This window comes from Tasmannia lanceolata, unplaced genomic scaffold, assembly GCF_043159265.1.
Source record: "Tasmannia lanceolata isolate RefF3 unplaced genomic scaffold, GAP_Taslan_0.1 ptg000018l, whole genome shotgun sequence".
NCBI classification, from domain to species: Eukaryota; Viridiplantae; Streptophyta; class Magnoliopsida; order Canellales; family Winteraceae; genus Tasmannia; species Tasmannia lanceolata.
Genome location: NW_027518695.1, coordinates 60,846,876 through 60,862,538, shown reverse-complemented (window position 1 = coordinate 60,862,538; position 15,663 = coordinate 60,846,876). Strand labels below are relative to the sequence as shown.

Here is a 15,663-nt window from a genome sequence, read left to right as displayed (position 1 = left end):
TACAAACTTTGTTTTCATGACCAGACACAATGAATCCTTCAGGTTGTTTAATGTAGATTTCTTCTTCTAAATCTCTATTTAAGAAAGCTGTTTTTACATCCATTTGATGTATTACCAATTTATGAATAGAAGCTATAGCTAATAATATCCTAATGGTGGACAACCTAGCAACAGGAGAATAGGTATCAAAATAATCTATCTCCTTTTTCTGTCTAAAGCCTTTAGCTACTAGTCTTGCTTTAAACTTGTCAATTGTCCCATCAGGTCTTAGCTTCTTTTTAAATATCCACTTGCTATCTAGTGCTTTTGTTCCAGGTGGAAGGTCCACTAGTTCCCAAGTGTGATTTTCTATTATGGAATCTAATTCACTTTTAATAGCTTCTTTCCAAAATACAGCATCTGGAGATGTTACAGCTTCAGAGTAAGTTACAGGATCTTTATCTATTAGATAGGTGAACATCCCATCTCCTAGATTTGTTTCTTTTCTTTGTCTTGTACTTCTTCTGAGTTCTTGAAACTCAGAATCCAATTCCTTTTCAGTTTCAGGTTGATTTCTTGAATCATTACTAGGTTCTTTAGGAATTTCTTTCTTCATAGGGAAGTGATGTTCAAAGAACTCAACATCCCTAGATTCAATTATAGTGTTATATTCAAGGATATTTTCAACTGATTTCAAAACTAGAAATCTGTAGGCTGTACTATTTTGAGCATATCCTATGAATATACAATCACATGTTTTAGGTCCTAGTTTTCTTTTCTTAGGTTCTGGTATTCAAACCTTAGCCAAACAACCCCAAACTCTCAAATGAGATAAACTAGGCATTTTGTTATGCCACAGATCATATGGTATTTGACCCTTTTTCTTTGGAGGTATCCTGTTATATATATAACAAGCTGAAAGAAGTGCTTCCCCCCACAAGTTCAAGGGTAAACCAGAACTTATCAACATAGCATTAAACATGTTCTTTAATGTTCTGTTCATTCGTTCTGCTATACCATTTGATTCAGGTTAGTACGGGGCTGTGGTTTCATGGATAATACCATTATCATCACAGAACTTAGTTATAGAGTATTCTGTACCTCTATCTGTTCTAAGTCTTTTAATTCTTCTATCTAACTGATTTTCCACTTCATGTTTATATTTGATAAAGGCTTGTTCAGCCTCATCTTTAGTTCTAAGAAGATATACTTTAGTGTATCTAGAGTAATCATCTATAAAGGTCACATAGTACCTTTTACCTCCTCTAGATTCAAGATTTCTAAAATCAGCTAGATCACTATGAATTAACTCTAATAAGTCAGATTTTCTTTCAACACTAAAGTGAGGTTTCTTTGTGAATTTTGCTTCAACACATATTTCACATTTTTCTTTACTAGGTTCAATTTTTTCATTTATTAAACCTAAATTACAAAGTCTTTTAATGTAAGATGCACTTCTATGTCCTAATCTACCATGCCAAATATCAAAGGACTCAACAATGTAAGCAGAAGAAGAGGATACTTTTTCATTCAGGATTTCAAGTACATTAAGAACAAATAAACCATTTGCATTGTAGCCCTTCCCTACAAATACATTATTTTTGCTAATGATTGCCTTGTCTGCTTCAAAAGTGAGCTTTAGTCCATTCTTGTTCAAGAGCGCACCAGACACCAAGTTACGCCGTATATCCGGCACATGCAGCACCTCCTGAAGTGCAAGTACTTTCCCTGAAGTTAACTTCAGCAAGACCTTGCCATTACCAACGACTTTTGAGGTCTGTGAGTTCCCCATGAAAACTTGATCCCCTTCCTCAACTAAGGTGTAGTTGTAGAAGGAGTTTCGGTTTCCACAAATGTGCTTGGTAGCACCATTATCCAGAACCCACTCCTTTGGATTTTCCACCAGATTTACCTCAGTCACAACCGCTGCAATCACATCTGCCTTGGTTAAATTAACCTTGGCACTGGACGAACCAGTCTTTCGGTGTCGGCAGTCCTTCTTGTAGTGTCCGGGTTTTCCACATTCAAAACAGACTCCTTTCTTTTTGGGTCCAAATTTCTGGAAGTTCTTTTCCTTCTTCGGTTTCAGATTCTTAGACCCATCATTCTTAGTCTCAACAATGTTTGCCTTAGAGGTATACTCTTTGGCATTTTGTTGCTTATCTTTTAGTCTGTTTTTCTCTTCGATTTTAATCCGAACAACTACTTGGTCTAAGGTCCATTCTTTTGTCTTGTGCTTCATTCCGATTTTAAAATCTTTCCAAGACAAAGGCAGTTTCTCAATAAGAGAACCAGCCACGAATGTGTCAGGTAACTTCATACCTTCCTTAGCCAATTCTCCAATTAGGAACTGATACTCATCTATTTGAGCAGATATAGGTTTCCCATCTTCCATAGCAAAGTCTAAAAAATTCCCTATCACATATTTCCTATTTCCAGCATCCTCTAAATCATATTTAGTTACCAATGCATTCCAAAGATCAGCAGCATGTTCAAATGAATAGTATACGTTATAAAGGTCATTTGACAAACCATTCAAGAGATGATTCTTGCAAATATAATCAGCATTATTCCAGTTTTCAAAATCAGCAGAATCTTCAGATGGTTTTGATTGTGTAAGAACAAAAGCGGCACCAATTTGTTGTAGAGCAAACAAGATCTGTTGTTTCCATCTTTTATAGTTCAATCCAGTAAGGCGTTCGATATTGGAAAAATCTGGAATGGTGTTGAGAATCTGTTCACAACAGAGGTGCGAACAACCGTTGGATTGGAATTCTCAACAGAGATGGTATCAACAGAAGTTGGGTTCGGATTATCAGAAGCCATATGATCAGATTTGAAAAATACGATTCTTAAGATTGTTGGACAAATTAGATGTTGTCCAGTAGGGTCTGATATATGGCTTGATTGAATCCAGAAATTAGAAATGTAAATAAATCAGTACTTAGCTTTTGTAGAAAACGTTTCTGTAAAACAGATCGAGAAGAAGAAGGCTGAGTCGTGCCACTGGTCACTCTCCTTAAGAATCGTATCCGCCCCCTACCGGTGCAAACCGGGATCCGCGAACGCTCCAAGATAAAACAGCCAAAGTTGGCTCCAGTCCACGTGCACTCGCTGACTGGTCCACCCAGAATCACCGTAGAACTGTGCTGAGATCAGAACGGAGGAAAGGAAGAAGACAAGCAGAAACTTTGATGTTTTTTCTGTAAAAAACTATATCTCCAATGGTGTTGTTCTCTTCTTTTTATAGATGAGAATATGATTGTTGGAGGATAATTAATCACCATTAAAAGACCAAAACGTTTCTCTTTTAATCACCATTAAAAGACAAAAAATGTTTCTCTCTTAATCACCATTAAAAGACAAAAAACGTTTCTCTTTTAATCACCATTAAAAGACAAAAACGTTTCTCTCTTAATTACCATTAAAAGACAAAAACGTTTCTCTTTTAATCACCATTAAAAGACAAAAACGTTTTTCTCTTAATTACCATTAAAAGACATAAACGTTTCTCTCTTAATTACCATTAAAAGACAAAAACGGTTTTGGTTTTGAAAACACACCACAAGCACACTCACCAAGGTCTTGGGTTCAAGTCCCCACATATGCAAAAGTCTTTTGCTTTAAAACAAGAGAGGGAAACATAATTTGAATCTTCCCTCCAAATTTTTTAAACAAAAAGAAAAAACATCTTTGACTTTTCAAATCTTTTTATTATTTTGTTTAAAAATTCTAACAGCCCTACTATCCACTTGGTTTTTTCTCCAATGCAAGATAGGATCAGTGAAGAATCACAGAGGTTTACTCAAAGTATTTGTTCCCATTTTTTCTTCAATTGGGCTGAAAGGTATCTCTTGCCTATGGGTTTTGCACAAGAGGTAATATAAAGCTACAAATTTTAAATTATACCCATTTGTTGTATAAAGCTTTCTTACTTTCTCTCAATTCTCTCCTTCAAGTCTAATATTTATTTTTATTTCTGCGCAGCATTTGTGGGCAGTTATCCAGTGTAGTGGCTTTTCTCCAATTTCTAACCATCCATATTCAGTTGCAACCCTCTCTAAGCTGTTTTCAAAGTCATATCTGTAGAGAGAAAATTTAGGCTAAAAATTAGCAGTCTTGATTGCATACATACTTGCATCTCTTTCCCATGACGATTTAAGTATACAAGAAGTTGAAAAAATCTTCTAAAAATCATGTATTTTTTATTATATAGGCAAAAAATCAGCCGTCTTGATTGCACACATACATGTATCTCTCTCTCCATGATGGTCTTAGGGTACAACACATGTTGAAAAATTCTACTAAAAATTAGCAATATTTGATTATACGATATTTAATATGGTGTACGCCCCAATTGTTCAGTCTTTTTAGAAAGCATTGTACAGATTACACCATAGGATGATCCAAACCGTCCATTAGACGGGCCACAACATAAATATGTTGTGCCCAAAAAGTCATTTCCATAGGATGATCCCAGCCCTCCAATCTAGAGAACTACAAATTATGGAAACCACTCTAGATCGAAGGGTTGGGATCATACTATGGAAACGATTTTTCAGGAACAACCTATTTACATTGTGGCACATCAAATGGACGGTTTGGATCATCCTATAGTGTAAGCCGTACAGTAATTTTTGAAAAATACTTGACAATACGGCCTTACACCATATAAAAATACATCACAACCATTAATCCAAATATCACTCTCAGGATTGAATTTAAGCATATTCATGGGTCCCACATGGGACGTGTATAAATATAATCAAGCATTCTATATGGGTCCGTCTAAAGCTAAAGCTATGTCTAAAACGTTTGGTATACTCTTTTGAGTGGGTCGAAATGTCGAATTACCAAGAATCTTTCTTTCTACGTTTGGTATGCTCCTCTGAGACGGTCTAATTACCTGAAAATATTTCTTTTTTAAATTATACAGGAGAACACGGATATATTGGCACCATGTGGCGGACTTACATGTAACCAATCTAATTTACTCGCCGCCCCATGCATCGCACGGGTCTGCAACTAGTGTAGTAGTAGATTACAATCCATCCGACACCTTATGACTAGTTTCCTCTCACCCTTGTGTCTCCCTTTACTTTCATCGCTACCTCTTTCCCTCTAGTTTCTTCCCACACTCGTGGCCATGCAAAGTGAAATCGTACACTCATACCGCTGAGTCTTTCGAGACTAAATTTTGCTAGATTATGCATCCAAATAAAGGCGGGACAACAACTCCCTGAGTCTATTAATCTTAGAACATCCTCAGGAGTTATCTCGCAGCAAATTCTCTATGATTGGAAACCTGTAGCTTGTTCCACATGCCTTGATTTTAGTCACAAATCCAGCGATTGTAGCTACTCCTCTGGGCAGCAACCTTCCCTTTCGAAGCAGTTTTGGAGGCCAAAGTTCCCTTATGCTTCTAACCTTGAAAACTTGCCTCAAACGACCGCTGAGAGACCCCTTTCTGCCAATCTGCCTCCACATTGTCCCTCCCCATCTGAGATTCCTCATTCATGGAGCCCGTCCATTAGCAATAAATTTTCAGCTCTATCCAACAAGGAAGGTAATAAGTTCAGAATTAGCAGTAAGTCTAGATCAGATAGAGAACATCCTGCTCTCAATTTGGTGACTTCGATTGGGGAACATTCTTCTTCAATGAATTCCAAGTCTAAGTCGGTAAATTTGGATGAAGATGACAATGATGGCAAAGGGCAAGAAGTTCAAAGAAAAAAAGGAAAGTCACATGCTCTCCTCCTATGCCCATCTCCTTCTTGCATCTTACCCACTTAATCCAAGTCCCCTCTAAGGATTGGATGGGGTTGATTCCCATCTGAGGGAGAGCCTTTTGCCATTTTATTGGCTAGTGTGGGCTATTGTTTTTTGTTTCTTCTCTGGTTTTTGTTGTAGCCTCTTATTGCTTTCTTCCCGATGATTCAGTGTTGCTCCTTTAGGGTTATTTCTGTTTTGTTGGTTTTGTTTGTGTTCCCCTTCGCATGTGTTGGGGTTGCCCCTTTTCCTCATGATGTATCTTTTGCATTTTTATAAATACATCTAGTAGGGGTCTGCCTAACCCCAACTTACCCATAAAAAAAAAAGTGAAATCGTACCAATCGTATCAGTTTACGATATACTTCCTTGTTACAGGTTTAGGCCTCGTGATCATGAACTATTTTCTCATTATCTTAGAAAGAAGAATCTTGGTCTCCCCCTTCTTTTCAATCCAATCAGAGAAGTAAATCTTTATGATTTCAGCCCTAACGTTCTCACAGGTATGTAATACTTCTTATTATTTACTCTGATCTCTTTTGTGTGCGTATTCTTTTGTATAGTTTGACTTTCTAGTTTTGATGGTTAGTATTAAAAATAGATAACTATATTGAATCTAATGAAATAGTTAAAATAGAGAAGATAAACTAATGGAAATCATTGTTAGGCTACATAAAATCAATTTTACATGTATAAAACTTGTTTTACGACCTAGAGAAACTAAAGGAAACATTTCTTCCCATCGTTTTTGGGTGGTAGAGAAACTAATGGAAATATTTCTTCCAATTGTTTTTGGGCAGAAGAGAAGCTAATTGAAATTCTTTTTAAGGCTTGAGAAACTAATGAAAATCTTTTTTAAGAGTACCTGAAACAAATTTTACATATATAAAATTTATTTTAGGGCCAGAGAAACTAATATCTTTCTTCCAAAGATTGAAATTTGTTTTTTTGGGCAAATAGAAACTAATGAAAATCTTTCTTTACGAAAACTGAATTTACATGTCTACATAGTATATTTTAGGTACTGTAGACACTCCCATTTTGCAAAGCTCTAAAAGAAGAAGAATCGAGTCAAATTACGTAATTCTCGTAAAACAAAGCTCTAAGTGTTGAACGGACCCGAAGGTTTTGGAAAATTTCCATTCCCTAAGGCCTTTTCAAAGCCTAGAAAAATCCTAGGCTGTCAGTAGTTACCATTGTTTAGTCGCCCCGACCTTCTCCTTCATTTTGTAAAATTTGAGAAACTTGTAAAGTTACCCTAGGTTTTGATATTGGCACCTCTCTCCCTGAGTTCCGACGCCTACCGGCACACCATATCTGGAGATGTGCACTAACCCATATTTTTTTTTTGGAATAGAGAGAGGTATCAAATCTTATTGGGACAAAATTAGACCTGGCAAACGGGTGGGCCGGGCCGCGTTTCACCTTACCCGTACGGAACCGTGTAAAAAATGACCCGAAAATTTACGGGTCACTAATTGGTTGACCCGAACCCCATCCGTATGGGCCAGGTGCACATTTTTGTTGTTTTTATAGAGATTTGCTAGCCACCTTCGCCAAAGGCTACTTCACGCCCATCATTTGCAATTGCATGTGATCATGTGATGAGAGCCATTTATGTTGACTTTTTGGCAGGTGCAAACTGCAAAGGATGGTGGAAGTACTTTTTTGCATAGGTGGCTAGCAATAATAATCATGAGGGTAAGGTGCTAGGTGCAAAATTACGGTAAAAGAGCTTCAAATTAGAAAAAATACCAAAAGAAGGTACCTCTGTAGAAATATTACTGAAAAAACTATGAAAAAAATATATCAAAATATGAAAACTACTGGAAAAGGCCAAAACCGTTGTTTCACTTCTTCTCTACAGGCACCCGCGGGTCAACCCGGACCAGCCCAGTTTTTACGGGCCGGGTGGACCCGTGGGTCGTTTTCAAACGGGTCACAAATGAGTGACCCAGACCGGGAAAATACGGGCGGGCGGTCGTTTTCAAACGGGTCACAAATGAGTGACCCAGACCAGGAAAATACGGGCGGGCCGGGTCCGGATCACTTCTTGATAGACCTGGCAAACGGGTGGGCCGGGCCGAGTCAAAATGACCCGGAAAATTTTACAGATCACTAAGCTTGGACTCGCACCTGGCTTGTACGGGTCCGGGTCAAACGGGCCGGGTCAAAATGACTTGGAAAATTTTACGGGTCACTAAGCTTAGAGTCATACCCGGCCTGTACGGGCCGAGTCGGCCCGCGAGGCCTGTGGGTCACCTAGTTTTTTTAATGAATTTTTTTTTTCTGTTTTTTCTAGATTTTTGTTGTTTTTATAGGGGTTTGCTAGCCACATTCTCCAAAGGGTACTTCACACCCATCCTTTGCAATTGCATGTGATCATGTGATGATAGCCATTTATGTTGATTTTTTTTTCAAATTTGTCTTATTCATTGACGTGGTGCAAACTGCAAAGGATTGGAGAAGTACCTTTCTGCAAAGATGGCTAGCAATAATAAGTTTTGGAGAATAATTTTGGGGAAGTGCTAAGTTTGGAGAGAAATTACGGGAAAAATGGTTCAAATAAGTAAAACTACAGAAAAAAATACCGAAAGAAGGTGCTTCTATATACCGAGAAAACTACCATAAAAATGCTTGAAAATATGAAGACTACTGAAAAAATGGCAAAATAACACTTCTCTATCGGCACCCACGGGCCGGGTTGACCCGCGGGTCAACCTAGAAACGGGCCACAAAATGTTGACCCGAACCCGGAAAATACGGGCGGGCCGGGTCGACCCGTGGGTATGGGTCAATTCTTGCCAGGTGTACTTCTTAACAGGTCTAGACAAAATCAAAGAAAAAACAAGCTTAAATGGTGCAATGATCAAAGTCTGGCGGTGCAGATATCACTTCCCAAGATTAAACAAAATGATGAACAGGGGGTGAATTATCAGGATAGGGGAGTGTCTACACCTACCTTTTTCTCACATATTAAATTGATGGGAGTGGCACACATCCCATGGCCAGGATTGGGGGCGCTAAACGCCTTAACTCTTGCCTTTATTGAAAAGATAAGGCTCGTAAACACACCAGAAGGGGCTGTCCATGGGAAACGAGGCGCAAGTATGTCATTTCCTCCTTTTATTCCTCCTCATTTTTACTTCGGGCAACCTTCCATTTTCACCCCCTTGTCACCAAGCCCACCTACTGATTCTCTCGTTTTCAGTAGAGGAAGGAAAAAACATAAAAGAAACAGGGAACAGACAGTAGAAAGAAGGAAAAAAAAAACAGAGTGAGACCTGGGGGAGAGAGCTGCAAACAGAGGGAGAGCGAGCTGCTTCTTCTTCCTCTTCTTCGTTTGTGAAGAAAAAACAGAGTGGGATCTGTTGTTCACGAAAAACAGAGTGAAGGAGAGAGGTGGAGCTTCTGCTCACAAAAAAACAGAGTGGAGGGAGAGGGGAGCTGCTATCCGAAGGGGGATCTGATGTCCAAGGTTGCTGTCCAAAGCTAGAAAAAAAAAGGGAAACAGAGTAGTGAGGTAGAGCAGAGAGAAAGAGAGCGAGAACGCAGACAGGGAGCTGGAGAGCTGTAAAAGTAGAGCCGAGACCTGTAAGCACCTATTTACTTCTTGTGGTTGCAATCTTTAAAATTAATGTGTAATAGAAAAGATTTTGCAGTTACACAGTTATACAACAGTTTTAGAGACAGTTCACAGTAAGCTTTGTAGTTAATTTTTTACGATTGGTCACAGGTTGATAGAACATTTTTTTAATTTTTGATGGGTAAGCTGGGGTTTAACGGGGATCCCTACCGATTTATTAGATATAGGAAAAGATGATACAATAAGATCACAAACCAACCCTAACTTGGAACAAGCGAGAAGGGGAACCAAGGCTCTTCATATATGAGCGTCAAGCACTAAGCCTAAGAGAACAAAATGATCAATACTTCTGAATTACATAATCAACTAATTTTGAAAGGGTGAGATGGGCTCTTTGTGAGCGCTTTGGCCAGATTTTCTTGGGAACTTCCTGCCAATTTGATTCTCCAAGTTCTGAGGTCTTCACAGGGTGAACGAACATGGTCATTGATCTGTGGTGTTCCTTGTGACTTGCGTGTTTGTGGTTCCTGAAGTGACTTTTTTGGCTAGCATTTGTCTTTAAATCGATTGCTATTGTTATAGGCTTCAGATCAACAGTCATAATGGCCGAGTAGTCTGTTTTCCATTTCGGGCATAGGATTTCAATGAGGAATTTAATCCCGGCCAGGTTTTAGAGTAATATAACCCCAAAAGTTTCGAAAACATTCAGAAATCAAAGAGTAGAGGTCACACTCAGCTTGCCATCATGATTGGAGTTCTTTTGTGGTGGTCTCATGAATACTTAGAGCCCCTCTTCTCCTTTTCTCCTCTTCCCTCGAGTTTTGTGTCGATGTCCGGATTTCATTTCTGATTTATGGAGCCTCTCCTTGTCTGTGAAACTTTCGTCGGAGTTTGGAATTGTCGCCAGCGTTTGGTCTTCCCATCGATTGTTAGGAACTTCCTCCCGAGTCAAGGCGATGACAGAATGTTTCTTGAGCCACCCCTTACCCTTCTTCCTTCTCTTCGCTTTCGAGTTTCCATGGGGTTCGGGGTTTCCTCTCATTTCGGAATTTCCTTTTGTTTGGAGTTTTCCTTCGAAGTTTCATGCGTTCGGAATTTCTTTCCTTTGTCTTCGATATTTCATTTGGTTTTCAGGACCTTTGTCGATTTTGGAATTTCTCCAGGGTTTAGGCGACGACGGACGGACATTAAAAATAAAAATCAAAAAACACAAAACCCTAAAAATCCTTAGATCCATAGGGAAACCTAAGCATTAGAGAGTCTTAAGTCTTAATGAATCTTGGGTCATAGGGAGTCCTAGAAGTTAGGAGTCACACAAGCCTCAGTCAGGGTCAGTTGTACCCAACGTCAATTGAACCCTAGAGTAGCTTTCACTAGATAGCCCATCTTCCTCCTTAAGGCATGCCTAGTCGCATTGCATTAGTCTAGGACTTACTTGCATTAGCATAGGACATGTAGGAATAGCATCTTAGATGGAGTCCTCAAAATCACATCCAATTTGAATATAATTCAATCATCCTTCTGTAAGCTTTAATCACCAGTCGAGTCCAATGGATCGAGTCTAAATTAGTGGTCCTGGGCACATTAGGCGTATGTAGCTTAGATTAGTGCCATCGAACTACGTCGATCTTGATCGCTTGGGTATGTAGGCAGCTTGGATGGCCTTCCAAGTTCAGATCGACCCTACACACACCAATAGGGTTGTAGGTTTATTTCTAGAATTCACTTTTCTAATTATTTTATACCTTAATTCAAATAAAGTAGTTCATTCCAATAAATTATTTAGGTTTCATCAAAATTAGATTATTAGATTGCCCGTCACGTAGATCTCATCAAAATTGAATTAAATAAATCAAGGTGTTCAAATGATGCATCTAGGAACCACATTGAGATTAGATTATTAAGGTTGTATGTCCTGTAGTTTATATCGTAGAGTTTAAACAAGCTTCTCTAAAGAAATTTTGGTGAGTTAAACTTTGAAATTGAAGACCGGTTTACCGAGCGAGAATGATGCCTAACACCTTCCATTCTCGTAACCAAGTAACGGATCTAGACTTTCTGGGATCGCAGATTATGCGGTGTCACTAATGGGTCCTAGTTCCCTTACCTAGGTGGCGACTCTGGTCATCTCTTTTGCGTGAAATTTGGATTGCCTTCGTAGCCTTAAGTTCACTGAGAAGGTGATTTTCGTCTATTATCAATAAACAAGAAAGGATTGACTCTCAAAGCCAGGTGCGCGCTGCTCGCGTGGGCCGTGGGGGGACGCCCTCCCGGACCGGGTCCCACAGGTACAAAAACTAATGGCAATCTTTCATTCATCTTTTAAAATACATGCATAAAATTTGTTACAGTGACACTAATTCTACGTATGGGCGTGGAATGGAAATGTTTATTTAACGCTATGTTTCTTTGAAGATAAATTGGACGTAAACAAAATTTTATGTGTCTAATTATTTTAGTGTGATTTTAAGGAGCAGTTATTGTATTAAAAATTGAGAAGAGAAACTACTGAAATCTTAATTTCTTTGAGGCTACGTTTCTTTCGCACAGTAAAACTAATTTTACATGTCTAAAATTAGTTTTTTTTTTTAAGCGAATATTTTACTTAGGAAAATTGATGAAAATCTTTCTTTCAAGCTACAGTTTCTTTCCAGATACAATCGATGCAAATAAAATTTGTTTTAGGAAAATTTTAGGTAGAGAAACTAATGAAAATCTTTCTTTAGCTGATGTATGTAAAACAAATTTTAGGGTCATTTTACTTGGAGCCTAGGTATTGTATTAAAAATAGAGAAGAGTAATGGAAATCTTTTAAGGCTGTGTTATTTTCTGATAAAATGGACATACGCGTATTTAGTGTCGAAATTAAGAAACTTACTTTGAAATATTTATTAAAAATGAAAAAGAAAAAATAATGAAAATGTTTCTTTAAGACTACTTTTCTTTCAACATAAAATGTAACTAAAACAAATTTTATACACCTAAAATTTGTTTTAGGGCCATTTTAGGTGAAAGAAACGGAGTGTAAAGTATTGTAGTAACAAAGGGGAAGTGGAATGGAAATCTTAACTTAAAATAGGCCTAAAACAAATTTTAGATACATAAAATTTGTTTACCTAAAGGAGACTAATAAAATCTTTCTTTAAGGCTTGGTTTCTTTCGAAATAAAATGGATCGTAAAACAATTTTTTTACTTTTCTTCTATTTTTGGAAAGAAAAGTATAGATGTTAGTTACAGGGATTGGTAGCTGGAGGTGGAAAGGGAATAGAAAGTTGTTAGAATATGGTTTGAAGTTAAAAGATTAAAAGAAAACTATGCACTGAAATGTAGGGGGTGAATTTATCAATGCTCTTTTATTTTTAATATTGTTATTGATTAATGCCATTTTTATTGATTAACAGAGATGTATGAGCCTTGTGTGGAGAATGAATGATACTTCTTCACGCCCAGAAAACGGAAGTATGAGGGCGGGGATCGTCCAGATCATGCAGCCGGACACGGTTTCTGGAAAGCTACGAAAGAAAATACGGATGTTACAAATGAAGGAATGGTATTTGGGAAGAAGCATTCACTGGCTTAATTTAGAGGAAAACCACCAAAGGGGATTAAGACCAGTTGGCTTATGCAAGAGTATACAATCCTAGAAATGACGAAGAAGAGAGAATCATCCCTGCAGCAGCATGAATGGTATGTAAAAGAAACAATATTTTCTATTATAGAATAAGAATATTGTTAGGTTAGAATCTTCATTAATCTCATACATGATAATAGTTTGCAAAACTTCATTTTAAACGGCATTGTTTTTTGTAGGTTTGTTGTTTAATATTAATTTCAATTAGAACTAGTGCACCAAAAAAATCATTTTTTATGTTGAGGAAAACTTTTAAAACAACGTATTAAACACGTTTTTAATCCATCTTTCTAACTTTGCCCCGCTATATTTTGTTTAGTTTGTGCTGTAGATTGATATTTATAATTTGTTATTTTTATGCCTTATATTATCTTTTTTCTTTAATTTGTTATTTTTATGATATTATCTTTTTTCTACTAACTATAACTCTCTTTTATTTTTCAGCTGGATGATTATGTTCTATGTAAGGTTTATAAGAGTTTCAGAGGTGCAAACAAACCTGCAAAATCTCAACCGATAGAAGTTGAGCAAGTAGCTGTCAAAGACAATCTTGAGCAAGTGCAACCTAACCCGATGGTCGTTGAAAATGTGAACGACCTAGGATTCACCAATGGCTACAATGGGATCGCAAAGACACTCAAGTGATGATTCTACCAAGTGAACCGCCAACATTTGAACCAAGTGTGCCATCAAGTGATGATTCTACTGGTAATCTTGTACATGATATTGAAGAGGGGTGTTCTACGTATAATGCTAATGAATCCAGTGACCCCTTCATGGAGAGCATGGCGCATGAACCTATTTCTTATCAATCGCCAACTGGGATGTGCAACGAGCTCGAGGAAGATGTTCTTATGGCCATAAGCAATGGTGAAGAAGACTATTCTGTTTACAACCAAGAAATCTTCAGTCTTCCATCAGACGGTGACCTCTTTGACATCTTTGCAGAGCAACACGCTGTTGATCGTGATGTACATGGCAATGAAGATCAAAGCCCAGTTCATTCGATGCCACAACTTCACTCGGTGACACCTAAACGTCAACGTATCAATTGAGTTTCCGTTTGAAGATCTGATGGATACAGTGGTACATAAATCCAAGGTGGCTCGTAGATCACACGAAGTTTGTTTAGATTTTTTATTTAGTTTTTTCCATCTAAGTTTTATGGACCGAACTTGTTTTTTTATTTGTTCTTTATTATGTTGCTATTGTTACTCTTGTAACTATTCTTTCATTATTAATAAAATGTAAGGTGCCGCCCCGGGTTCTTAGATAAATTCCGGTGAAAGAAAAAAAATCTAGAGTTTTGAAACTACCTCTTTCATTTAATTTAGTTGCTAGAGTCTTTTGCTTTTTATGGTTGATGTTATCTTTGATGGTTTGTATTTGATATAACGATCTTACCAGTTCTAATCTCTCTCTCTCTCTCTCTCTGACACACACACACACGCACGCGCAGGCGCACACTCAAAAGGTTTTAGGGACCAACCTGTGACCATAAAGATTCTTGTGTAGATGAATGCTGGACTAGCCCTTGCAAACATGAGATGAAAGGGGCCCCCCATTGGCCGCACATCACTGTAGTGCATTTAACATTTATATAGACTTCTTCCAGATTAGAGTGACGTGTGGCCAGTCTAGCATTTGTATCATTTTTGCAAGGGCTCCCGTCAGTCTAGCATTCCTCTCTGTTGTGTAATAATAGGCGTGAAAATATCAGCGAACATTAACAAGATTCTTGTGGTGGAACGGTCGTTTATACCATCATTTGCATAATTTGATTATCTTTTTTGCTCTGTTTGTGCTGAGTTATGTCCTTATTTATGAGACATCTGGGTTGTTTTTATGCACTCCAGATATGTTTCCACCCATTTATCACCCATTTTTGCTTACCTTATACAGTTTTTTTTTTTTGTACTGATTCTGTTGCTGATAGCATCCAGCAGGAGTTAGCATCAGAACAAGAACAGAGTACAGAGAGAGGAGAAGATAAGCAGGATGAGGAATTCTTAGAGGATCAAGCTGAACTGAAGGATAACATCAGAAGATCTAGATTGAAGCAAAAGCCTGACTGGATGAAGGACTATGTTAGTAAGTAGTCATGACTTAGAGAATCAACGAAAAGTTAGTAAGTGAAGAAACAGGTAAAACAGATGTCTTTTATCATTCAGAGAAAGGGAATATTAGTTTGTTAGGAAGAATTGCCAGCTGTAAAACTGTTGAAGTGAATCTATAAATACATGTAAGAACCCCTGACAAGAGATGATGAATAAAGAAGTATTTTTCCCTCCTCTTTCCTAAATTCTTCTTCTGAAATCTTGATTTCCCTTTGTCTTCTTCTTCCTTTCTAATATCTGTTCTGAGTAGGGCTGCAACAGGGTCGGGTTTTTCAAAAGCCTAGCCCAACCCTGGATCCCATTATCTTGGCCCTGACCCGAAAACCTCAACCCATTACCCGCCCTACAGGGTATTGTGCTGGCCCTGGCCCGCCTTGATTGGCCCTGATTGGGTAGGGCCGGCCCGGCCTGGCCCTAATTGACCCTAGTGCAAATACCTGTTAAGAGTGCCAAAAATAAAGCAACCACTTATCATATGGAACAAAATGATCAATAAACAGAGAAAGGGAACAAAATAAGACAATATGAATTCAACAACATGCAGGCAACAGAGACAATTAATAATAATAATCTAAAGAAA

The 15,663-nt window shown here is 37.9% G+C and overlaps 1 protein-coding gene across 1 annotated transcript; it reads left to right on the top strand.

The window, feature by feature from the left end:
* Positions 1-8,896: 8,896 nt before the first annotated feature.
* Positions 8,897-15,248, top strand: LOC143851711 (uncharacterized). The gene is made up of 3 exons (XM_077361194.1): positions 8,897-9,342; positions 12,737-13,022; positions 13,411-15,248. The coding sequence occupies exon 3, from the start codon at positions 13,611-13,613 to the stop codon at positions 14,019-14,021; it is 411 nt and encodes a 136-aa protein (XP_077217309.1). The 5' UTR covers positions 8,897-9,342; positions 12,737-13,022; positions 13,411-13,610; the 3' UTR covers positions 14,022-15,248.
* The last annotated feature ends 415 nt before the right edge of the window (positions 15,249-15,663 follow it).

What these genes read in the sequence shown, in the direction of transcription:
- LOC143851711 (XM_077361194.1), top strand. Translation starts at nt 13,611, where the DNA reads ATGATTCTACCAAGTGAACCGCCAACATTTGAACCAAGTGTGCCATCA.